Source organism: Sorex fumeus, unplaced genomic scaffold, assembly GCF_029834395.1.
Source record: "Sorex fumeus unplaced genomic scaffold, SorFum_2.1 ptg000128l, whole genome shotgun sequence".
Classification (NCBI taxonomy): Eukaryota; Metazoa; Chordata; class Mammalia; order Eulipotyphla; family Soricidae; genus Sorex; species Sorex fumeus.
Window position 1 is genome coordinate 4901383 of NW_026606185.1, and position 26945 is coordinate 4928327.

The window sequence follows — 26945 nt, forward strand, 5'->3', positions numbered from 1 at the left end:
GAGGTTTAGGGAAAGCCCAGCACCTCGTAGTCTCCTAATTCTCTGCCTAACTGAGCTCTGTGTGAAGGGATTAAGTGCTAGGCAAGTCCGTGCCAGTTGCATCTCCCACGTGTCTCTGACTAATCAAAGCTGCTAATTGGTTTAACTTTCCTTGTCAGTATTCTGTTTCTACTTGGAGAGACTGCTCGAGAGCTTGGTTCATAGGATAAATGTGATTTTTTTACTGCTCTATATTTTTTTATTCGGTCACTGTGAAATTACAGTTATTCACAGTTGGTTTTCAGGATATAATGTTCCCACACTGATTCCTTCACCAGTGTCCACTTCTGTCCATCAGTACCTCCTTCCCATTTGCCTCCAACCCACCAGCCTGCATCTATGAGAGGCGTTTTAATTTTTTTTAAATAAGGTTTTGCACTGTGCTTTACAGCATTGTTGCTGGTAGGGTTTAATACCTAACACTTTATCACCTTTAAGCACCACCTTCTCCTGTTGGTTGAACACTTCCCTCCACCATAGACATTGCCCCTTCCCTGCCCAAGCCCCAACCCACTCAAGTCACATGTTTCCTACTGAATACCATTTCTCATGTTCTTTGTTTTCATTATCTCTGGGGATTCATAAAGTTTATTGATATCTCTGATTAACTTTACTCAGCCTGCTACACTCCAGGTCCCTCCATGTATCAGCAAATTTCATGACTTTGTCATTTCCCATAGGCTAGTAATATTTAATGGTTTATTTGTGCCATGGTTTCTTTATCCAGTCACTTGTCCTTGAACACTTGGGTTATTTCCAGATTTTTGGCTGCTATGGAGAGTGTTGCAAGGAACATAGGGGTGCAAATGTCTTTTCTTCACTTTTTTGTTGGAGAAAGGGAACATGGGTTTGCTGGGTCAAATGAAAGTTCAATTCCTAGATTTTTTAGAAATATCTATATTGTTTTTCAGAAAAGCTGGAGCAGGATACAAAAGACATCCTATGGAATGAGAGAAATTATTTACACAATAATCATCTGATAAGGGGTTAGTATCAGAGTTACATAAAGCACTGGTAAAACTTTACAAGACAGAAACATTCAACCTCATAAAAAATGATGAAAAGAAACTTCGTCAAAGAAATACAAATGGCCAAAAGGCACATAAAATGATTTTCTACATTACCAATCATCAAGAGGTATAAATCAAAACAATGAGATATCATCTCACACCACCGTGAGTGGCACATATCAAAGAGACAAAGAGCAACCAGTGCTGGCCTAGATGCTGGGAGAAAGAGAATCTCATTCACTGCAGGTGGGAATGTTGACTGGCCCAGTCTTTATTGAGACAATATGGACATTCCTAAAAAAAAATCTATAAATTTAACTGTGCAAAATCTTTGTTAGGTCCTTGATCAGTCACAAACGTTTGGGTATTAGGAACTGCTTGGAAACATTCCTTATACCCTACACATAAATGAATTCTAAACCCAGCAATATAAATGTTTAAAACTTTGGAAGAAATATGAGTTTGGGTTTGGGTGTGATTGGGTAGGTGGAATATAGAACAGTAGAGATACAGATTGTTTAAATTGCTCACTAGGTCACAAAAGAAAGAAAAACAAAGAATTTTTTAGTATTTTTATACATTGCTACTTCATTATTCATGCCTCTGTTTAAAAGGAATTATAGGACTATCTCCAAAAAAAACTTCCATTTGATTTTTTCTAGCTATTTTCTTAGAGGAAATCACCCTTTAAACATTCAAGTTCCAAGGAAAGAAAGAAAGAATAAATGAAAGAAAGAAAGAGGGAGGGAGGGAGGAAGGAAGGAAGGAAGGAAGGAAGGAAGGAAGGAAGGAAGGAAGGAAGGAAAACTTATAAAGTATAATACCAGTTTCTATGGGAAAAGTCTATGTTTAACTCTGCCATAATCAAAATATATCATTCCTGGAGGAACTTGCTGTGAATAATTAACAGTGTGTATGTTGTAGGAACTAGCGGCAGATAGAACATAAAATTACTCAATTCCTGTTTTTAACAAAGAAGGTCAGGGCTTTGGTTACAGCATGGACTGCCTTAGTCTAATATGAAATGCAGATTTGCCGAAGCATATGCTACACTGCAGCATCTGAATTTCATCTTTCCCAGTGAAGATTAGGGTCAGCCTGCAATCCTCCTTCCATCATCGAGGGGAGTGAGCTGTATGCCAGGGGCTTTCCTGGTTCGTCTGCATCTGAGAGTCCTATCACTGTGGTCAACATGGCACTGCTTCATGTCACACCGAAGTGCCCTGCCCTCCCTCTGAATGCAGTATGAGGAAGTTTTGTTTTGCTTTACAAGCTTTTTTGTTCCCATTATATATCTACAGAAAAAAACTGCACAATTTTACTAACCAGCACCAGGCTCACCATAGACTATTATTCAGCCATAAAAAGGGATTAAATTCATATAGAATGCAGTGTGTGTGTTTTGTTAAGTGAAATAAATCAGTCACAGAAGTGTTTTTGTGAGTCCAATATACAAAATATTTAGAATAATCAAATCGTTAGTGACAGAAGGTATATTAGTGGCTATATGGGGCTATGGAAGGGTGAGTGACTTCTTAAAGGGCTTGAGGCAAAGAAAATATTCTGGCTTTAAGTGGTAAGGGTTTCATGAACTTTGTAATAGACAGCAACACACAGAATTATACACTTGAAAAGTTAGGTGCCTTTTCTGATGTGTGAATTAGATCTTAGTAATGTTGATGTTTGTTGCTAAAGATGATTGCTATTACTTATTGAAACAAAAGAGAATTGAGGTCTTCCTGAAATACCGTATGCCTTTGAGATGTATGAGATGATGATGCTGATCCATATTCTAAGGTGTTTCCCCAAATTTTCAGGTGATGTTTAGAAGTCAGCTCCCTCTGTGTGAAGATAATGTAAATATTGGAGTCTGGTTCTCCTGCGGTCAGGTCCCACCTCCTCCAATTCCTGACTGGACTCTTCTGTTTTCCCTTAGACTATTGGCTATTGTGATCTAAGACCCTATATAATTTAAAAGATACCATAAGGTATATGACCACTACAGTGAGCATTCATTTTTCTGGATGAAGATTTGAGGTGAATCCAGGTCTGACTTTTAACCTTTCCTTTGGATAGATTCCTCTTTCAGGAGGGAGGCTTAAATCATCACACCTTTTGAGATTGGTCTATGGAACCAGATTTCTAATTTATCAATAGTGAGTAAGTGTTCTCTTGGGGGCTAAAGGGCCACACCTTTGTAGCCACATGCACCTATCTGTTTAATAAGGCAGCTTATGATTTGCAGGGTAAATGGACTGTCCAGCCAGTTTGTTTTAGGTGTTTTAAGATGTGTCCACCAATAGCAACATGTTACCCTTTGATATGACTGATCTAGGAGGTGTTTTTAAATGGTTCTTTTTTTGATTTATGAAGGGAAACTTATGCTGACTTTTTCTTCCTTGGTAGTTCCTCATGTTGTAGGCATTTTTCCATGCATTGTTCATAAACAGCTTTATATCCTTGACCTGAGGAGCAATGGGATTCCGGACCATTTGTACTGTCTCCCTAATGTTGCCCCAGGGAAGCATCCCAGATGAATAAGCTGCAGTTCACATTTAGAGACCCACAGGCAAGGTACATTACAGTTGTTTCACTCAAGGAAGATGGCTAAGTAGTGCCCACTTCTAAGTGACTGTGCAGTGAGTATCAAATCCCTGGATCTTTGGAGACAAACTCAGACCTTGTAACTCCCATGTGTTAGAGACCCCACCTGCCATTCCGAAGTATCTTTTCTCTGATGATCATAACTAAACAATCTTCCCCATATTGGGAAACTCTAATAGACTTAGAAGAATGGATGTGTCTGAGATACCTAAATGAGGAGACCAACCTGTGAGTGTTGCTCATCTCCATTTAGCCTGGACCTCTTTCAGTTAAATCATGTGAAGTCCACAGCATTTTCCTGGATGGTTGTGGATCCCTGTTCCCTCCCTCAGGATGAACTCTGTTGTCTGGTGTGGCAACAGCATAGGAGGTGCTGGTGTGGAATCCTCCAGCTCCTCAATGCGGGTACCCCAATTGCCTCCTTATGGTCCATCTGTCAGAGGATGAAATATGCAAAACCCAGGAGTTCTTTTGAATCATGACACTCTAAAGCTTCCTACAGATCCTTTTCACTCTAGAAGCCAGCTGAGCAGTAGAAGAGTAGTATGAGTAGAAGAGCATTATGCTGAGTGTTAGAGCCTTGTGTTGAAAAGCCTAGTGCTTTTCCATCTGCCTAACCTATCTCTACACCTACCATATTTAACTCAAGAATTTCTTTTACTCTGCCAAAATAAAGAATCTATTCTTTGGTATTCAAAACCCACCAGATAAGATCCAAGACCCCTCAAGATTTTCCTCTTTGGCTCACTTCTGCTAGAACTTCCCCAGACATATCCTATCTCTTTGCCTTTGTTTAATGGAAAGAACATGACTAATCCAGCATTCACTTTACCCTCCTCACCACTCTCTCCTATTTAGATTTTTTAAAATGAATTCCATACTTCATGTAATTTTTATCTATAAATGCTTTAGTATGACTCTTTTAAAATAAGACTCAAGGAAAAAAATACTTTAGCATGAGTCTTTTTTAATACCCATTATATATAACTTCTGCCAGTACCTTCATGAAGGTACTGGCAGAGGGACAAATCCACGTGGGTTCCGGGGCCGAGACCTCCAAGCCTACTCGGATTGGATTTGAGCATCCTCCACCCAGATCCTCCAAATTCCAGTAGGCAGGGGTCATACCCACCACCTGGCCCCCTGTCGCTGCGTAATCCAATCAACTGCCAAGACTCAGAGACTATAAAATCCAGTTCCCAGAACCGCGAGGCCGCATTTGCGGCCGCGCGACATCTTATTAGGACATCTTTTTATGACATCTTATTGTCTCATTCCTACTTTGGACAAAATTGCAGGCTATGGAATGTAGCCTGCCCACAGGGCAGAGTCTGGCAAACTCCCCGTAGCGTACCAAATATGCCAAATACCAGTAACAATGATGGGTCTCATTCTCCTAAACAGCCTTGAATATAATCTCAGGGCTAGGATGAAAGAGACGTTACTGGGGCCTGCTCGAGGCAATCGACGAATAACAGGATGATGAAATGAAATGAAATATATAATTTCAAAAAACTACAGTTGTAGAGCTCCTGTGTCAGCCATCCAGGTAATGCTCTTATTTCGCCAACATTTTATTTGTGATTATATGAATATATTTACACATATAAGAATTTATAAATATTTGTGCACATATGCAAATAATGTGCTTATTTGCATATATACATATAAAATCTCAGGTCATTTGTTTGTATTAGATCCAAGTAGCATTTACATATAAAATTATTTGGTATTTTTTTCTAAGTATCCTTATTCTCCATCTCTGCTGTGTTTATTGGTTCTTAAATTTTCTGGGCTATTTTGGTGGGGATACATTCTGCATTTCATGGAATAGGCATTTCACATTCTGCATTTTACTGGTTGCACTGACCCATGATACAATTTTATGTGCTCCTTTGTCTTCTGAATTTCCTATAATTGATACATACAACATTTGATTAAAGTAAGGCTTGTTTTTCTTGGGAAGCAGATTTCATGGTGGCGGCATCTATTTGTATTGAGGTTTTTAGTTTCTAATCTCTTCATTCTTTCCTGCTAGTAGCCATGCCATTGACAACTATGTGTTCTTGTAGAGTATCTCTCTTCTTTCACTTTCAGCTTCTATTCATTTATATTCCACAGAAGGACACTTTTTTTCTAGCTCTTTAATACCTGCTTACATACAGATTTTTAAAATATTTTTATTAGTGAAACACCATGAGGTACAGTTGTAGACTTAAAAATTTGTGTGCTTGGGTTTCAATTATACAATGATCAAGTACCCATCGCTCCACCAGTGCCCATTTTTCACCAACACGGATCGCAGTATCCCTCCCACCCCTCACTCCCCCCCCCCCCCCCCATCCAACCCTGCTTCTGTGGCAGGGCATTCCCTTTTGTTCTCTCTCTCCGTTTGGGTGCTGTGGTTTGCAAAAGGGGCATTGAGTGGCAATCATGTTCAGTCTATAGTCTACTTTCAGCATGCTTCTCCCATCCTAGGAGGATTAAGGGTCAGTTTAATTTAAACTTCCTGGCTCTATGTCTCATTATCTCACATTTCTTTAGTACTTCACTGGATTTGCTTTCTGTAATAAAACACTTTTGTTGACAAGTCTGATGACCATCTGAATTCAGCGATGTATTTTTCAGTGATGTATTTTTCTTGGTTAACTGAAATGTCTTTCTTCTTGTTTATTTTTTCTTGAGTGTTAGTTGATTTATCTTATACTGTGACTGGCCATCCTAAGTTAGTTTATTGTGCCCTTTCAAAAATTGCAGAAAATTTTCCTTAAATCATAGCTTTTGTATTTGCTTGTTTATCATTTATTTTCTGCTTACATGCATTTTGAAGCCCTTCAACTTTATTCTACATTTATCACTTAGTTTTTTTTAATTTATGAGTACTGCTCAAGTACTGCTATTTATTCAGCCACTGATTAGCTGATTGAATTGGGCATGAACTCCACCTTACTTTTTTTTTTTCATAGTTTTATTTATTTATTTATTTATTTATTTATTTTTGTCTTATATTTATTTATTGAATCACTGTTGGAAAAGTTACTAAGCTTTCAGATTTAAGTCTCGGTCATACAATGATCAAACACCTTTCCCTTCACCAGTACTCACATTTCACCACCAAGAACCCCAATATACCCCCCCACCCCACCCAATGCCTGTGAGGCAGATGATTTCTGCTTAACTCTTCTCTACATTGATTACATTCATCATTTCAAAAAAAGATGCACCATTATTGTTTAGAATTTCCCCCCAACAATCAAAATTGCTGAAAAGGCATTGTTAAATACTTTGTTTTCTATACCTGGTTATGAGAATCATATAATGTTGCATGGCTGCTATTGTGGCCACGCAATTTTGGACTTCTGCAAAGAGCCAGATAATTTAGAGATTGATTTCTCTGCGTCTGGTGTTATGGCTGTGCCGGAGAGCTGCTCGTGGGGGGCAACTTTTGACCTTGATAGGGCGTGAAGGACGAGCCAGTACCGCTCCTCTTCCTATGAGACTGCAGTTGCCCTGTCACTGCCAGCTCATACCTGGCTTTCCAGTGAACTCTGAGGAGGTGGCCACCTTGCTGCCAGGGGTGAGAAAAGGCAGAAGGGAGCAACACCCTTTCTCTCCCAGGGAGGCATGGCGCCGTAGTTTAACGCATAGTCCATTCACTTTTCTGCCACAAGCTGCTGGGATCTGGATTGTCCTGTTGCCTCTGGAGCCATGGCCGTGCGGGAGAGATGCTCATGGGGGGCAACTCGTGATCTTGGTAGGGCGTGAAGGACGAGCCGGTACTGCCCCCCTTCCCATGAGACTGCAGTTACCCTGTTACTACCGGCTCATACCTGGCTTTCCAATAAGCTCTGAGGAGGCGGCTACCTTGCTGCCACGGGGGAAAAAGGTGGAAGGGAGCAACACCCTTTCCCTCCTGGGGAGGCATGGCGCCGTAGTTTAATGCATGGTCCATTTACTTTTCTGCCACAAGCTGCAAGGCTCTGGATTAAGTCTTTTTGCCTCTGGAGCCATGGCCGTGTATGTGGTCCAGATGCACTTCTGCCAAAAGCCTCTGGGTTTCGAGATTTGTTTCTGAGTCTCTGGGATCATGGCCATTAATCAGCTTGATCAGGAGCTGGACAGGCTGTTTGTAGGCGGCGACTCCAGGTCTTGCTGGGATGGGGAGGAAAGGGCCGGTTCCACCCCCATATGGTGAAGCCCCGCATGTCTCGTCACTGCAGGCCCAAATCTGACTGTCCTTTTTTTTCTGGAGGATGACAGTCACCAGGCCACCAAGGGGAACAGGCCAGGCACAAAATCTATTCCCACCTGGAGTGGCCCAGCCCCAGTAACCTACTGCAGGAACAGGATGCATTTCTGCCAAAAGCTTTTGGGTTCCGAGATTCGTTTCTGAGCCTCTGGGATCATGGCTGTTAAGCAGTTCGATCAGGAACCAGAGAGGCCTTGCCTCTAATTATATAGCTGAGCCAGAGTTGGTTTGTGGGGGTGTTTCCCACATACCTAACTTTTGGCCGTTTACTTTCTTGGTAAACTTTGCCCCAAGTTTTTGGGGTCTAACCAAAGGCACAGAAGCAATTTTGGTGTATCTGAAAGCCTGACAGTGCCATCAGGCTGCTGATGCATTTGCCTCACAGGTATAGATTGACCCAGCACCATACCTCCTTATCACTTCGTTTTAAAAAACAGTTTAGGCTTTGTAAAGCATACTAAGAAATTGCACACCTTTGGTCACGAATCACAATCACAAATCATCCTGTTATTCGTTGATTGCCTCGAGCAGGCCCCAGTAACGTCTCCTTCATCCTAGCCCTGAGATTATATTCAAGACTCATTAGGAGAATGAGACCCATCATTGTTACTGGTATTTGGCATATTGGGTACGCCACGGGGAGTTTGACAGACTCTGCTGTGTGGGCAGGCGACATTCGGTAACCTGCCAGTTTGTCAAAGTAGGAATGAGATGTCATAATAAGATGTCGCGCGGCCGCATTTGTGGCCACACGGTTCCGGGAGCTGGTTTTTTATAGTCTCTGAGTCTTGGCTGCTGATGGGATTACACGGCGCCAGGGGGCCAGTTGGTGGGTGTGACCCCCGCCTACTGGAATTTGGAGGATCTGGGTGGTAATACCTTTGGTATTACAGACTAATTAGTTTTAGCCAATGCTTTAATATAGGTGTATCTTCTCTTCTGCCACTGACCCATCTCTCTTGCTCTTTCTGCCCTTTCTTCTCACCCTGACTCAGTACTTTGATTTATTTCACAAATAAAGAGTTTTTCTCTGATCTAGAATTTCATATAACTTAAATTCCTCATGCTTTTATAATTTAATTTTTTTGCTATTTTTCATATTGTATTTCTTTAAGATATGAATCCTGTTTTTATTCATTCATGCTCTCTCTAGGGCTTGAGCAATAGCACAATGTGTAGGTTGTTTGCCTTGCTCACAGCCAACCCGGCCAACCAGGGTTCGATTCATCTGCCCCTCTTGGAGAGCCCGGCAAGCTACCAAGAGTACCTCGCCTGCACGGCAAAGCCTGGCAAGCTGCCCGTGACATATTTGATATGCCAAACACAGTAACAACAAGTCTCACAATGGAGATGTTACTGGGCCCACTCGAGCAAATCCATGAACAACAGGAGGGCAGAACAGTGACATGCCCTTTCTAGTTCAACCATGGCTTCTGAAATTACTTACTTTTTTTTAATTAAAATTACTTCCTGAGTCCTATTCTTTTTTCTACTTGCAAATTACATTTTTCTCATTTCATGCAATTTTAATTTATGTTGTTCTCTCATAATTTCTCTTTTCTTGATTTCTCTTTTCTTGAAATATTTTATTTTAGTTGTATGTTGTATAATTTTATGGTATACTTGAAACATAAACACCCAGAAATATACCATTTTTAAATACTTGATTTCAGTTGTATGTTGTATAAGTTTTTGGTATGTTCAATGTCTAGCTGCTTATGCAGACTTTTAAAATTGCCTTCTATTTTATTTATTCCTGTTTTCATATTAGAGAGTAATATTTGTATACCAATTAGCACCAACTACAATGACTTGAAATAATAGCAGTTGAATAGATTATTATTTTATTGAGCTGAAACATTACCTATTATGACCAGTGTGAGAGTCTTCTCTACCTTGTGACAAAATGTATCTAATTCCCCAAACCCTAAAACTTGTGCACCATGAAATACAAATTATAGAGCTAAAAGGTATCTGAATACTTACTTTGCTCAGTAGCTTTATAATTCCCTTTTCTTAAGCAATTTTCTCAAGATTATGCATACAGTTCATTTTAAAACTGGGACTGAGTACAGATTTTCTTCACATATTATTGAACTCTATGTCATAATGGTCTCAAAGTAAAACAGAATGAGCTTCAGGAGTGGATAGATAGTATAACAGGTAGGATGCTTTCTCGCATGCAGCCAATCCCATTTTGATCCCTAGAAACACTTAAGGTCTCCTGAGTCCCTCACCAGGAGTGATCCCTGAATGTGGATCCAAGAGTGAGCCCTGATATTACCCAGATCTGGCCACCAGCTATAACCCAAAATCAAAAGTCAAAACAAAAAACAATATTATATGTAACATAAGAATTTGAACAGGTTCATATACTTTGTCATGCATGTGTGTATATGTATTGTTAGTCCTCTTATCTAACTAATAATCCCCCCAAACTCTATGTGAATAACTCATCAGGTAAGATAACTAGGGCTCAGATGCAGGGATGTTGAGGGTCCTCTCACTTTATCCTCTTCTCTGAGCCAACAGTCCATAAACAACAGACATGGCCTGGCTCACTAGTGATGTATTTTAACCAACTTTTCATGCCAGACTTTATAAAATGAAAATACAAAGCAAACAGACAAACATACAACAACAAAAAAACCTGGCTCCAAGTTAAAGGCCTTACTCAAAGGATGAAATTGGGAGCTCAGCTACAGGTGCAGACTCCAAAGAACTTTTCTTCTTTTTTCTTTTTCTTTTCCTTTTTCTTTATTTTTTATTAAAATTTGTTGTTGTTTTGGGACCACTGTTGGTGTTTTGGGACCACAGAATGGTTGTGCTCAGGGTTTACTCCTGACAAGGACCAAGGTCCATATGCAGTGCCAGAGATTTAACTAAGATCAACTGCAGACCACACACAAGTCAGTTGCCTTACTTGTTGTACTATCTCTAGAGCACTAAAAAACAACTTTTCAGCATCATACAATATTCTAGACATGGAAGAGAATCAGAAATAAATGAGAGGTTTGCTTCTTTGTATTGCTGGCTCGGAAAATCATAGGCAGAGGAAAAAATTCAAAATAAAGTTGTGGTTCTTGTGTAATATAAGCAATAATGTTTTTATCAGAGCATTAAAAGAAAAGTGCTGAAGCACTGGGTAAGATTTTAGAAAACCTCAGTAATAAGTCAGGGCAATAACCCCAGCTGCTCACAGCACTGACTTGCTTTTCCCATTTTACCTCTGAAAATACACACACAGGTTTTACAGAATTAAACACAAAGTACATGGCAAATAGTCTTTGTTCACAGATATTTACAAGAATAAAATACTAGTATTTTCAGCCCCTTTTACTTAAACATAATCATAATTTATGATGTTCCATATTGAAAAATTTGCTTTAATGGAAAGTAGTGCTTTTTAGGTACATAAATTGCTTGATATTTTTATTTGAATACTTCTTTAAAAATATAAATGGGTGGGGGGCCAGAGCCATAGTACAGCAGGTAGGGCATGTGTTTTGCATGTAGCCGACCCGGGTTCAATCCCTGGCATCCCATGTGGTCCCCTGAGCACCACCAGGAGTGATTCCTGAGTGCAGAGCCAAGAGTAACCCCTGAACATCGCTGGGTGTGACCCAAAAACCAATAAACAAATAAAATATCCTTTGTATAGCCAAGCTATCTTGTATAAATCAAGATTTCACTGGGCTTGCATACCTGTGCCCTTAAGTTTCAATGTATAATTACTTGTAATCATGTAAAATAAAGATTGAGGGCTGGGAAGAGCACAAACTTAGCACACTTAAGGCCCTGAGTTTGATCTTTGGTACCACATGCCATGGTGCCCCTCATGGCCTCCAAGCTCTGCGGCTGGGGTTGGGGGTTTGGGGCTATAAGAATCGCAGATAGACTTAGTTGATCCAGTTGGTATTCTTCCTTTCTAACAATATCCAGGTGACACTGATCTGCGGGTTTTAGCAGCCACTCAGGGTGAAAACTACAGTGATAGTAGAGCTGAGCTGTGCCTGGTTTAAGATGTTGGGATATCGGAGGCATATGTGGGGCTTATACATCTGCAGAAGATTATCACTGAATTGGGATTATTGTAACAATATACACTTTTCTTTCAAAAGACATTCACTGAGTACTTACTTGCTATATCCAAGGTGCTAGAAAAGAAAAAGGTTCCTCTGGGTCTTCAACCAAACACCTCCGGACAAGGACTGAGAGGCTGTTGCCAAGTAGTGACTTTAAGGGTGGCAGAGAAGGATGATGAAGGTGCTGTGGGAAAAAAATAGCACGGCGGATGAGAAAACAGAAAAGGGAGATGTTACTCAGACTGGGCAAGCACAAGCAACTCCGTGGAGGAGAACTTGAACAGGTACCACCAAAAGAGACCAAATCTGTGCAGAAGCTGTTAAGTCCTCAAAATGGAACTGAGCTATAAAATATCCAGTCTGGGTAACTCACCCAACCAATCATGAACTGTGTACATCGCTCGATGTTGAGAGTAACCAGAAATTTCCGTTAAAGGATTACAGAAGTCAAGAGTTTGGGCCAAAAATTCAGCAGTAAGCATAGCGTGCTAAGATAGAAAATCATCAATGGGGCTGATGCTCATATGCATACTGTGCCTTGAATATGGCAGGTGCTCAGAAGATCTAATTCTACTGTTTTAATTAGTGGTTTTGATTATGAGTATGAATGTGCCTCCAGAGCTAAGCACCACCTTAGTAGAGGTGACTGTGTGTGTTTTGGCTTCTCTTCAAATGGATGGTGATCACTTTAACCATATATACTACTGGGGCCAGGGCAATAGTACAGTGAGGAGGATTCTTGCCTTGTGCATAGCTGACCCAGGTTCAATCCCTGGCATCCATATGATCTGAGAACGTGCAAGGTGGAGGAGTAATTCCTAACTTAAGAGCTAGGAGTAAGCCTGAGTATTTCCAGGTCTGGTCCCAAAACAAAAGCATCAAAAAATATATACACTATTATTCAGTTCATAGATGGTAGTTTGACTAGCTTCTTGTTAATTGTATTGAAATTCTTTCAAATTATCCAGCTAGTCACAATGATATTCTTTCTCTGTCCTACTTTTGTCAGTGTGAAAAGGAGGGGAATCTGAGAAAATTTATTAGTTATCTCCATAATTCTTTTTTTTGGTGGTGTGGAGGAGTGTTTGGGCCACACCTGGTAATTTTCAGGATGTAATCTCACACTTGGAGATGTTACTGGGCCCACTCAAGAAAATTGATGAACAACGGGAGGACAGTGACAGTGACAGTTCTGACTCATGCTCAGGAATTACTCTTGGCTATTCTTGGCAGTTGCTTAGGGGACCATATGAGGTGGCAGGAATGAAACCTGGGTTTGCCACATGCAAGGCAAGTGCTCTAACCACTGTATAATCTCTTCAGTTCCTATCTCCAAAATTCTTAAACTTAAGTTTCTTCCTTTTTCTTTTTTTAACACTTATAATCCTAGAAAAGATCATTACTTAGGAAGAAAAGTTTGGAATCATCTATAATTGCATCCCCAGTGTATAACTTTAACTTGGTCATCATTAAGTTGGAAGATTCCAATCCTATTCCTGGGACCATCTGGAAGCATGGCAGGTAGATAGGTGCTAGTTTGTGAGAATAATAGGGACTTTATTATGTTTTAGACTGCACATGCATTTTCTCAGCTAGAGAATATGCTCTGATACAGTATTAATGGTGTGAGTCTTCCTGTCATTTATTTCAAAATATATTGGGGGGAATGTTATTTTAAAGCCTTTTTTCCTTAGGTGTGTGCTCAAATGAAAAAAAAATAACATGAACCTGGGACAAGTTAATTTCCATTCCAGACTTGCCACCTTATTTTTTCTATGGACTCTTTCTATGCTGATGAGGTTGGGTTAACTTCAGTTATTTTTTCGGCTGGCTGTCCTGATAGGGACAATATTTTTTAAAGTAAAGTAAAGGCCCTCCCATTGATCATCGATTTGCTCAAGAGCGGGCCCAGTAACGTCGCCATTGGAGACTTTGTTGTTACTGTGTCTGGCATATTGAATACATCACGGGGAGCTTGCCAGGCTCTGCCGTGCGGGCGAGATACTCTCCGTAGCTTGCCGGGCTCTCCGAGAGGGGCGGAGGAATCAAACTCGGGTCGGCCATGTCGACTGCGTGCAAGGCAAACGCCCTACCACTGTGCTAATTGGCAGAATATTTAGGAGAAGGATATCAGTTGACTTCCCAGCTACTATGTGTGTCAGACTGAAAATAAGGGTTTATCTGAAATAAAAGTCTTGGGGATGAACAATTTTTGTTTTGTCTCGGGGGATGTGGAGCACACTCTGTGGTGTTCAGGGCACACTCCTGGCTCTGCACTCACTTCTAGTGGTGTGTGGGACCATATATGGTGATAGGAAGGAAAACTGGGCTGGTGGTGTGGAAAAGAAGTCCTCAACCTAAGGTAGGATCTTTCAGACCACAAGATTAACACTTTTCAAGTGTGCTTTTCTTTTCTTATCTGTGCTTCCTCTCCCTCAGGAGAAATGGGTCCTGTGAGGCAAGTCTAACCTTCAAGTCCAGCCCACCCACCTGGCACCGGCCAGGGAGAAGAGCACCATGGAGGGCATCATTGAACAGAAGACCATGCTGACACACAGCAAGATCAGCGATGCAGGCAAGAGGAATGGCTTAATTAACACCAGAAAGTTCATGGCTGAAAGCAGAGATGGCCTGGTGTCTGTTTACCCAGCACCTCAGTACCAGAGCAGGCGGGGGGTGACCAGTGCAGCTCCAGCCACTCTGGACAGCAACAGGAATGAGCCAGTGCAACAACTGCTGGACCCCAATACCTTGCAACAGTCCGTGGAATCCCACTATCGCCCCAACATCCTCCTCTACTCAGATGGTGTACTGCACTCCTGGGGAGATGGGGTGGCCAATGAGTGCTGTGAGACCACCTTTATTGAGGAACGGTCACCCACCAAAGAGAGCCTGGAGTACCCCGATGGAAAGTTCATCGACCTCTCCTCAGATGACATCAAGATCCACACACTCTCCTATGACGTGGAGGAGGAGGAGGAATTCCAGGAGCTGGAGGTCAGATAGCATGTTATCACAGGTCTGCAGGGATGGGCAGTGGAAACACTATAGGATCCATGTGTGCCTGGCAGAAAGTAGGGCTTTGATGCACGCCTACAAATGCAAAGGGACAGAAAGCCTTTATGGTGTTCCTTAAACTTTGACTATTTATGGGAGATGGCAGGAATGGAGAAAGTTTAGATGACCAAGGCTGACTGTGGCCTTTGACAGGGACTCTGGCAAGAAATCATGTAGGGTATGAAGCAGGGCTACTAGTGGACTTAAGCATTGCCAGCAGGTCACTTCCCACTGTCATTTATCCCTTCCCCAAGAGAAGTCCATCCCCAGCATTTATAGTTCAGAAATCCCTAGTCCAGGGAGGTTTGTCTCTTTACATACAGTTTTACAAGTTTTCTATTTGCCTCCCGTGCCATAGTGCTCATGGGAATGGGTTCAGTGGCTGGTTTTGCAAATCTTCACAGAGATTATGATTTGCCGCACACAAAATGCAGAGAGTAAGAAGCTGGTTAGAATTAAGGGTCTGCAGAGTCCATCCTCATAGTGGAGGGTTCACAGGTTCATAGAATGGTGTATTAAGTCAATATGGACAGGCTGACTTACTTCTGAGATGACTTGGGCATACTTTGCTTGGGTGATGATTGGCAGCCCTGAACCGCCTGCCTGGATTTTGAACACTGTTTCACTTGTTTTCAGCTGATAGCTATAGCTGTTGTCACAGCAGAAAGTCAGTTGTTTTCTTACAAATGCTGAGATTTCAGGCACAGGGTATGAAACATCAAGATGTTAAATGAGAGTTTGAAACTATGAACTCAAGTGCTTGGAGTTCAAAGCTGGAGAAGCTAACAGCCTCTGGCTTTTACAGCCCTTATCAAATATTGAAAAGCACATCATAATCATCATCATCATCATCATCATGTATCTGTGACAGTTAAAAACTTTTAGGAACCCAGAACACATAGAATATCATCTCTTAGAAATAGTAACCAGGAAGGATGAAATGTTTCATCCTGAGGAAAAAGGGGGTGGGGTGGGGGAAAGGCATCTGCCAAGCCTCCACAGGTACCTGCCCTCATTCTCATGGCAGCATGAACAACAGGTCTTCCTGCTGTGCCCTCTGCATGAGGCAGAACTTGGCCTTGCAGCCACCCTTTCAGCTCTGCCACTGATAGCTTTGTTTGCAGCTTTAGGATCTCAGAAGTGCTCACCTCAGACTGTCTCCCAGTGGCACTGTTCCTATGGTAGAAAAAAGAGAAAATGGTGTAGTGAACTGCTGTTTCAGACTTCACAGTTAAAACTAGGGAGGTCACAAGCCACGTTTTCATCTTCCTAAAACTCTGTTAGGCTGTCCAAAACCTATGATTACAAACCTGAATCTTGTCAGAAAGTTTTCCAGACATGCTAACACTTATATGGGCCTTCTAGGGATTGGGGATGGGGGTGATACTCATTTTATAAATATGATATGTCACATTTTCTGATTTTCAACTATTAAATCATACTTGTATTTGAGGATAAATCCTATTTGGGGTGTACTCGCAAGAGTATACTCTAAGAATTGCTGATTTGATATTTTATATTCTACATATAAGCATAGTCATTCTATGTCTATCCCTCTTTTTGACTCACTTCACTTAGCACGATACTCTCCATGACCCTCCACTTATAAGCAAATTTTATAACTTCATCTTTCCTAATAGCTGCATAGTATTCCATTTTATAGATGTACCAAAGTTTCTTTAACCAGTTGTCTGTTCTTGGGCACTTGGGTTGTTTCCAGAATCTGGGTATTGTGAGACTAACACCCAAGGACAGTAGAAATAGGGCGAGGAAGATTGCTCCGTGGTTGGAAGCCTGACTTATGAGCTGAGGAGAGGGAAACTGGGATAGAGAAGGGATCACTAAGTCAATGATGGTTGGAGGGATCCCTCAGGAAGGGAGATGTGAGCTGAAAGTAAATAAAGGACCAAACATAATGGCCTCTCAGTATCTGTATTGCAAACAATAACGCCCACAAGTAGAGAGAGAGTAGGAGGGAAACTGTCTTCCATAGAGAAAGGGAGAGGGGTGGGATACTGAGAGTGGGGGGAGGAATACTGGGGATATTGCTGGTGGAAAATGTACACTGGTAAAGGGCTGGGTGTTCCATCATTGTATGACTGAAACTCAAACATGAAAGCTTTGTAAGTGTTGCTTATGGTGGTTCAATAAAAAATAAAAAAGAGAAAATAGAGAAAAAATTGCTGATTTGATATGCAATTTCACAGGGATTTTTAAATGTCCATGAGAAATACTAATCTGCCATTTTTGTGTGTGTTTGGTTTTTCTGACATTGACATCAAAGTCACATTGGCAGCTCAGAATGAGTTGAAATTGTTCTCTATTTTCTGAACAACTCATCATTGTATTAGTATTTCTCTTAAAACATTTGTTAGAAGTCACCAGCGAAACCAGTTTGGGTTTTTCTTTGTGGGAAGAATTCTTTATTACTGATCTGATCCAATTTCTTAATTGACTTTGTTCTAAGACTCTATTGCATTCTATAAATCTCTCCATTTTGCCTTCTGTCTGATTTGCTGGTTAATGTTTTGTTTTCTCTTTCATCTGTGGCAATTGAGCTTTTCTCCTTCTTCCTTAGTTTAGCTAAGTTTTGTTTATCTTTACAGAAATTTGACGTCTGATTTCACTGATTTTTCTCTTGCCTTTTCAATTTTCTGTTTTACTTGTTTCTATTGCACTATGATGTCCTTTCCCTGCTTCCTTTAGGTTATTCTTGTACTTTTTTTTATCTATTTGTTTTAAGTGGGAGAGTAAGTGGGAAAGTTGAGGATACTTTTTTCTTTCTTTTCTTTTTTTATGTGTTTTTAATGAGTTTTTTCCTTTTTTTATGTTTAATGCTATACTGTTTTCAAACACTTAACTGTCTTCTATAGATGTTGATTTTTTAATTTTCTATTTAATTAAAATATTTTCTAATATACCCTGTGATTTTTATTTTACTAATGGATTATTTATGTGCTTTTTATTGGAGAATTTCCTTTTTCCCCTTATTTGTTCCTAATTTAATTTTATGCGGTTGAAGTACGTAGTTTATATAAAATCTCTTTAAATTTATTGAGATTCAGAATAGTCTTAAAGTATAATGTGTTCTGGGAAATTTGCCATGTCCACTTGAAAAGTGTATATTTTATCATTGTGTAAAAATGCTTATGATATTTTTTAGAGTAAGTTGACTTATCATGCTCTTCATATCTTTTCTTTCTTTTGTTTTTTGTTTGCCTACTCTTACTGTAAATTTTATGCTTGTTTCATGTATTTTGGAACATAATTAGTTCCAAAATGAATATTAGAATTGGTATAATTTGCTGATATAGTGGTCAATTTATTAATATTGTTTGTATTACATGCGATCTGAAGAGAAACATAACTTTCTCCATGTTTTTTGAGTAAGATTTTTTTTTATTTTTAAAGGGAAAGCATAAAAAACATGTAGTTGGATTTCTTTTGTTATTTGTTTTGGGCTTGGGGGGCCACAACGAGCAGGGCTGAGGGGTTACTCCTGGTTCTGTGCTCAGGGATCTCTACTGTCAGGGCTTACCAGATCGTGTCTGGTTCTGGGAATTGAACCAATGTTGGCCACATGAATGGCAAGCTATCTCTCCGGTCTTGCATTTATATTTTTAATTGGCATACAGTCTCTTGTCCTTTGATTGGCATACTTAGTTCATTGCATTGATGTTATTTTTAGGTGGTTGGATTTACGTCTACGATTTTAATTGTGTGATAGCACAGTGGTAGGGCGTTTGCCTTGCACGCAGTCAGCCCGGCAGAGCTGGGTTCGATTCCTCTGCCCATCTCGGAGAGCCTGGCAAGCTACCGAGAGTATCTCGCCCGCAGGGCAAAGCCTGGCAAGTTTCCCGTGATGTATTCAATATGCCAAACACAGTAACAACAAGTCTCAAAATGGAGATGTTGCTGGGCCCGCTTGAGCAAATCGATGAACAACAGGAGGACAGTCACAATGGACAATTTTAATTGTGTGTGTGCATGTGTATGTGCACGTGTATGTATGTACGTGTGTGCTTAGATGTGTGTGTGTTTAGGCATGTTTCTTTGTTCTGTCTTTGTCTTTGTTCTGTTCATTGTTTAATAGTTTCTCTTTTCCTCATATGACTTTATATGTTATATATGTGTTTGTATAGCTGCCCTGACAGTAGAAGTTTAGAAAAGTTTACCAAGCCCCTCTGGAATTCTCCCATTTCCAACAGCTTCCTATTAAATTCCTGTCTTATCCATTGTTTATTCCACTTGGCCCAACCATGACTGTAGGCTTAAGTTGGAAGACAGCAAAGTGTTCCCAGTCAGAGCTGAGAATGAATTTTCTTCCCTCTGTGCCTAGTAATCCATTAATTTTCTTAGAAAATAAAGCAGCTGTTTTCCATGACTAACCCCACCCTAGTACAAATGCTTCAGGAGCCAAGTGGTGGAGAATAAATAGCCTGGGGCAAGAGCATCAAATACTCCTAATATTCTTACCCAAAATTCAGCAGTGCTTGGTGAGTCAACACCGTTCACCATATTGGTCGTTGGTCAACCTCAAGAGCCCTGAGAAGGCTGTTCTGACATGTCCAACTGCTTCTTGGGGGAGGCTCTGCTAGGTCAAAGTCTTCCAGGACATTATCAGAAGTGCTACACAAGTATGTTCCTTCAGGCAGTAGCGGCAGACAAAGAATGTGTTCAAATACCCATGGCTGACTTTGGGTTAGGTTAAGAATTTTAATAGAATAAATTGCCTTTAAATAATGACTTGCATTTACTTATAACCCTGAAAATGAAATTACTACTTTTCTTTCCTCAGAACAGTTTGTAATTTAAGAACTATATTTAGATATTCCAGTTTCTTTTCAATTTCTGTGTGGATCATTCACAGAGTGGAATCTGTTTTTCTCCATATATAGGTTCACTTTGGAGATAATGCAGTTTTGATTCTGGGTCCTCCAAAATTTAAACTTCACAATAAAGCCAGTCACATGATTTTTTTTTGTTTCCTAGTACATATAAATGTTATGTTTATAACATAGGCAATTAGGTGATATATAATAACATTTCTAAAAAAACTATGCAGTTTTAAAATATTTTATTATACAATACTACAAATTTGCATTATCTCAATACAGATAATATTTTAAAGTTTGTTCCTAAGAAGTGCAACCACCATCTGATTCTTAACAGTTGTAATCTTAAAGTTGATGATAAAGGGTCTTGCCTTGATGTTGATAACTGCTGACTGATTGGGTCCATTGAGGTGACTTTGGCAATTTCATATACAAAAAATTTTGCTGCATTGGTTGACTCTATCAAAAAAGATTTTTTTCTGAAGCATGTGTTACTACGCGACAGCTCTTTCACCCATAGTAGAACTTCTTTTTTTTTTTAAATTTTATTGAATCACCGTGAGAAAGTTATAAGCTTTCATGTTTAGGTTACAATCACACAATGATCAAACACTCATCCCTCCACCAGTGCACATTCCCCACCACCAATCTCCTCATTATAACCCCCCTTTCCAACCCTCCCCCTGCCTCCATGGCAGACAATATTCCCCATACTCTCTCTCTACTTTTAGGCATTATGGTTTGTAATACAGACAATGAGAGGTCATCATGTTCTGTTCATTATTTACTTTAAGCACACATCTCCCATCCCGACTGATTCCTCCAGCCATCATTTTCTAAAGATTCCTTCTCTGTTCCATCTGCCTTCTCTACTTTGCTCCTGAGGCAGGCTTCCAGCTATGGGGCAATCCTACTGGCCCTTGTATCTCATAGTAGAACTTCAAAATTGGAACTCGTCCTTTCAAACCTTGCCACTGCCTAAATTTATGTGACATCCTGAATCTGTTGGTATTATTTCCATATATTCACAGCATCTTTTACCAATAGTAGATCCCATCTCAAGAAAGCACTCTCTTTGCTCTCCTTGAGAGACAAATCCTCATCCATTCAAGTTTTATCAGGGTATTGTTGCAGTTTAGTCACATCTTCAAGTTCTACTTCTCCTCTTACTGCTTCCATGTTTGCAAGTCTTTCCTTCATTGAAGACACAAATGTAGCCCTAAGAGTCATCCATTTAGGTTGGAATCAGTAACTTACAATATCCTACAGATACTGGTATTTCAACTTCCTCTTAGGAATCGTGTTTTTTCTTTCTGTTTATTTAGTTTTTGGTCATATTGGCAGTGTTCAGGGCTTTTTCCTGGCTCTATGTTCAAGCATTATTTCTCCTGGCAAGACTCAGGACCAAGTAAAGTTCCAAAGTTTGAACCTGGGTAAGCCTAATGCAAAGCAAGCACCTTCCCTGCTGTATTATCTCTCATCCCTAATAACTGTTCTTAGTGACATCTAGAAAGATTTTCAATTTAGTTTTCCCAAATATATCTGAGGAATCAATACATATGACAATTATATAACAATATAAAATGTATATAATGTTTGTTTCTGAAGCACTGTGACTTGACGGTATTAACAATACTTTTAAGATTAGAATTGCATGCACCCATTGTTCCAACACTACACTGTCCTTAGGAGTTCCCCTTTTCCTCCGCTACTGTGTTGGGGTTCTCTTTCCACCACCAACACCTCCTCCACCCCCTTTATAAGCCCAGTTCTTAAATGTCTTAAAATCAGAGCTACTTTTATGCATGGAATACAGAATTGATGTTGTGCTACTAAGCATGATACCAACATAAATCTCTTTTGCATATCTTCATCAGATTCTTGGATGACCAGGCACATTGTCAATGAGAAGTCATATTTTAAAAGAAATCCTTTTTTTGAGCAATAAATCTCTGTTGGTTTGAAATATTCAGCAAAACATGTTGTAAACAGATGTGGTCTTTGAGGCTTTGTGTTCCATTTTTAGAGCACAGAGTAGATTTAGCATAATTCTGAAAGATCCTAGGATTTTCATAATAGTAAATGAGTATTGGTTTCAATTTAGCATCATCAGTTACGTTACCCTCTATCAGACTATTTTTTCTTTGAAACTTTTCTTAAGAACTTTAATTTAATATGATTTAACAAACTACTGATTTAATTATTTAATAAACTATTGATAGTTGAGTTTTAGACATAAAATATTCTTGCACCAATCCCACCACAAATGTCAATTTCTCTCTACCACAGTTCCCAGGATCCCTCCCATTCCCACAGCCTGTCAACTTAAAAGGCACATTTTAAAGTTTGGTTGTTGTAGTTTGGATCTCCTATTTTCTGTGGAATTGATTCTGTGATTTGGATGTAGAGCTATTCCACTCCTCCACATTACCAAAGTACCTGAGTCCCCTCACCCTTACTCCCCCACTACTTCTCTTTCTCATCTTCTTCCTCTCCCCCCCCCCGCAAAACACACACACACACACACACACACACACACACACACACACACACACACGCTTCTCCTCTCTAGCTATTAAAATCCTAGATGGCATCTTCTTCCAATATAGACCTTTGTTGTCTATATTGAAAATCTGTTGTTCAGTTTAGCCACTTTCATCAGTGATTTTTATCCAGATTTTCTGATGACTTGCTTTTGTTCCCACATCGGAAATTGCTGCGGAAGCTTGCTGTATAATGCTATGAAGATAACTTTTTTCTTAAAACCTTATGAACCAACCTTTTTCTGTATGAAGCAAAACAAGTTTATCCAGGAAATAAAGGGAAGGAAGGAGAGAGGTTTATAAAGATTCATGCTCATGAGAGATCATGGCTTCTCCAGATTTGAATAAAAGCTAAGTATGCATCCCAAGTAGGAATGTGTGTGCCTTTTCCCCAGGAAATGTGCCTTGTCAAACGAGAGTAAACATCTCAGGCAGATATTGGCCAAAAAAGCCATAGGGTAAAAGAAAGAAAATATACACATCAGAGGGAGTTGTGGACAAATGAGCCCTAAGGTAAAATAAATGAAACATAAAACAGAGAGATAAAACACACATCTCAGTGGGAGATGTAGATAAACTCTGAACTATGATTTGGTAGCTTCCTTTTTTTGATTCTGAAGCTTTTGTTTCTCTCTAAGCCTCCATAAAATTGAAGAAAGTTAGGGCCTTGTGTTGATTTAAGAGAACATTGTAGTTAAAGTGATAAGTTTAGACCATTATACTTTTCCCCAATCATCAAAAGATTGTTTTTATTTCTTACTATTGAATTCTCTGAAGTAGCACTCTAAATTTCTGTCAAGATTTTTTCCTTTGTATTAACAATGGTTCTAATAAGTAACAACTTGGTACAGGAAGTCTAGTTTTTGGTCTACTTGGCTTCAACTTAAGCATTTCTAGCTTTGATTGATATAACTTGTTATAACAATAGAGTTATAACTATTTTATAACTCTTTAACTCTTTGAATGTTTGAGACCAATGGCCTGATTAGAACAGAAGGAAGGGAGAAGGTTCTGGGAAGGGCTAGCCAACAGAGCAGTCAGAATGCATGCATCATTGATTTGTTAGGTTTAGAGTTTCATATGAGCACCATTGGTGTCACAGAAAGATTACAATAGTTACATCAAAGGTCACAGATTGTCATCACAATGAGAAAATTTCAGATACTTTGAGAATTACCAGAATATGATACAGAATAGTATAATGCAGGGTAACTTAAAACACTCAATTGACAAAAACAAACACATTATCTGAGAATAAAATGAGGCATGCCTAAGTCACATTTAATTCTGCATTTTCCAAGTTGTGTGCAGTTCATACCTTATTATTAAACACTACATGATAATAGGCTCATCTGAAGATTAATTTATTTTTGTGAAACTAACATTTGTCACTATCGAGGTTACTTTAAGTACTTAGAGTTTATAAAGAAAAATTGAAAATATTTTGAGAAATAATAGCATGACTGGAAGAGTAGTATGCCATTTATTATTTTAATTTTGTATTAAGTATAAATCTTTTAAATGTGCAACACAATTCATGTCTATAAAAAATAATAAACAATATCTTTAAATTCTCGTTTAGGATTATCTTTTCTCATATATTCCATAAGAGCACTGCTGTGTATAATTACAACTATCTTATGAAGAAGGACTTTAAGGTATATATGTCATAATAATATGAGGGTATCATTATTTTCCTTGTGAAACACTTTATCATAAAGGAGTGAGGGTGTCAAACAAAATTGTATGCTAAAAAAGAAAGCCTTTTTAATTTTGTAATTATGCTGATAAAACATTTTATTGTCATTTCTGAGTTGTTAGTCAAAACTATTTGTTATATCTATATCTTAAAGAAGGAATATTGTCAGGGGATTGAAAATTTTTATCATTGTAGCACTATAATTATTATAATCAAATCATATTTTATACATTTGCATGTTACTATGAACCAAATGATTTCTAAATGGGTTAATCTGAATTGAATAATAATGAATAGAAGCCCATAGCTTGGAAAAAATATCTTCCATATTCAGTTTTTAATAAATAGCAGAAATTACTTATTCTAAACCAATTATTCAACCAAGCTTAGCTGGAGGGCCACTTATGTCAAATAACACTTATACCTGTTAATATAATTTTCTGAAAGATTTCTCTTCAATAGTTCAGTAACTTCATACATGTGATAAAAAATACTTGTTCATAACATCATTGGATGTTATGACTGACATTTTATCTCCTTATCTATTGTTATCTACTTTTTATCTACTGTTTTATAGCAATGTAATAAAGCATTAAACTTAAATCTTCATAGTAGATCAGACACACTTCTTATATGATAAACATTAAATGAAAATCTTTTTAGAAGAAACACATTATTTGAATTCAAAATAAGCAACAAAATGAACCAGGTTATGAGATGAGTCCTCATTACATTACAGCTCAATTTTTAAGCATGCTTCCAGAGAACAATGGAGGAATACATGATACAAACTAAGATAAATTCAACTTTAGTCTTAGCCACTATTTTTCATTTTTTCTTAATTCACAAACTTTCAGTTTCATAATGTTTTCTACTAGCTGAATAAAAATCTGAAACAGAATAAAAACCAAAACAGGTGGTATGAAGCATGTCATGAACTCTTATGCAGAAAGAAACTATAGTGAGAGAAAAAAAATATTGTATATCTTTTGTTTCTCAGATGTTGGGATTCTAAAGTCAGATTTCTTTAACAAATGATGTTTTGTTCGTTTGATCCATTGTACCTGTTCAAATCATTAGAAGTAGGAAGTAAACTGTCCTTTAGGATGAATAATAAACACACTGGTATTGAGTAGTACAATGTGTACATGACTAGTGCTTTAAGTCATTTGAAGGAAATAAGAAAAGAAAAAGTTAGAACCTCTACTATTGAAGGTGAACCGAGTAATTCTTGTCTCACTTTTTATGAAGGTTGCAATTCCGTTCACTAGAGGTAGTAAGAGTAATAATGCTAATGGACTAGCTGAATATTAAAACAGGCTGAAAATTCTAAGACCAAAAATTAAGAAAAGATGTTTTCTTTTTCCATAATGAAAATTGCATTGTGTGCCATGAACATGTCGCTCAAAAAGTATTAACCATGGCAAGAAAAAAATAACCTTTGTCAATTCAAGAAAGAAATCTATGAGATGAACGAGGTACTTGCTCTTATAGAGTATAGAGGTATTAATTGAAGCAGTTTTCATATTGTACTTCATACCTCTCTATTTGTGAGCAAGAAAGTAATCTAACCTGTAATAGTGACGTATGTTGGAAGACAAATAGTCACCTCAGATTTGGAAAGTTTCAGTGAACCATAGAATATAGTAAAAGACTGTGTAATTTTTAAAAAATGGATTTGTGTCTTTAGAGTTAAGAGAAATATATTTTGAACAAAATACATTACTTGGAATCTTATAACCTTGTATAAGACATTACTCATAAAGATCCATACTGTGAAATACAGATTCAATAATGACAGCATACATTACGTGGCATTTGTGGGAGATTTGCTATTGGGTGGGGCCTGGACAAAATGAAGGGTATACAAAACTTACTGTAAAATCTCAGAAGATATCTTTCCAGAAAACCATTCAGAACTTTTAATGCTGCAGACTGAGTGACACCTGAATAAGCTTCCATTTGATAGGTTGAATGGGACTTCAAAGTTTCTTGGGAAAATAGAAAAATCAAGCACTTGGCATGGACTTACTTTTTAATTTTCTGTCCTGTTTGATACAGTCAACTTATGCTGATCCTCACACATTCCTTGTGTGAGAACCATGAGCAAGTGATTTATAAATAGAATGCTCCTGGGAAAACCAACCAATAAGTGCAGGAAGAAAGATCAAGAGAGGAGTCAAGAAATCAGGTTTTATGTTGGAGAGGGGACCAACATGTGAGTTATGTCCTGGTGGCCTGCGGCCCACTTTTTCTAGCCTCCAGAGTGAGGAGCCAAGACAGCAACTTCTGAATATGTCTCTGGCATTGAACTCAGAGACCCACAGAGTAGGCATTTGTGCTGATTAAGGTTATTGATAAATGAATGAATCCACAAGAGGAGAATTCAAGGTCAATTTCAGAAGTTGTTTCGTTTCTTGTTGTTACTGTTAAAGAGAAAAGAAGCTAAATTATATGAGCACCCACGCTCCATCAGTCTTCTGATGAGAATATCTTTTGTGACCTTGACTTTTTCAGTAAATTGCTTTAGTCTTCGAGGTCAAATTGAAGAAGAGATGGGGTTCACAGTTAGCCTCTGGCACAGCCAGCTCTCTGCACAGCACCCCCGTACCTTGGTGCATCTTTCCCTCTGAGAGACACAGGTTAGCAACACAAGTTAAACAGTTCTCCCAAGCATTATTTGACTCCATGTTGAGACACAAGAGCTGACAGTATTTTTTTTTGAAAAGCATAACAAAATGTGCTGAAAATCGGAAATAAGATAATAGCATGAAGGATACAATAAGCACAATGAGCTCTGGTATCTTATATAAGAAGAAATCCA

General features: G+C 38.9%; 1 protein-coding gene across 2 annotated transcripts in view; it reads left to right on the forward strand.

Annotated features, from left to right (window-relative positions):
* The window catches only part of SYNDIG1 (synapse differentiation inducing 1), a 204967-nt gene that overhangs the window by 77319 nt on the left and 100703 nt on the right, over positions 1 to 26945 (forward strand). For both annotated transcript variants that reach the window (XM_056138169.1, XM_056138170.1), the window contains one exon: positions 14427 to 14984. In XM_056138169.1, the coding sequence (XP_055994144.1) occupies positions 14505 to 14984 (480 nt within the window). In that variant the 5' untranslated portion in view covers positions 14427 to 14504. The remainder of the gene's footprint in view (positions 1 to 14426; positions 14985 to 26945) is intronic.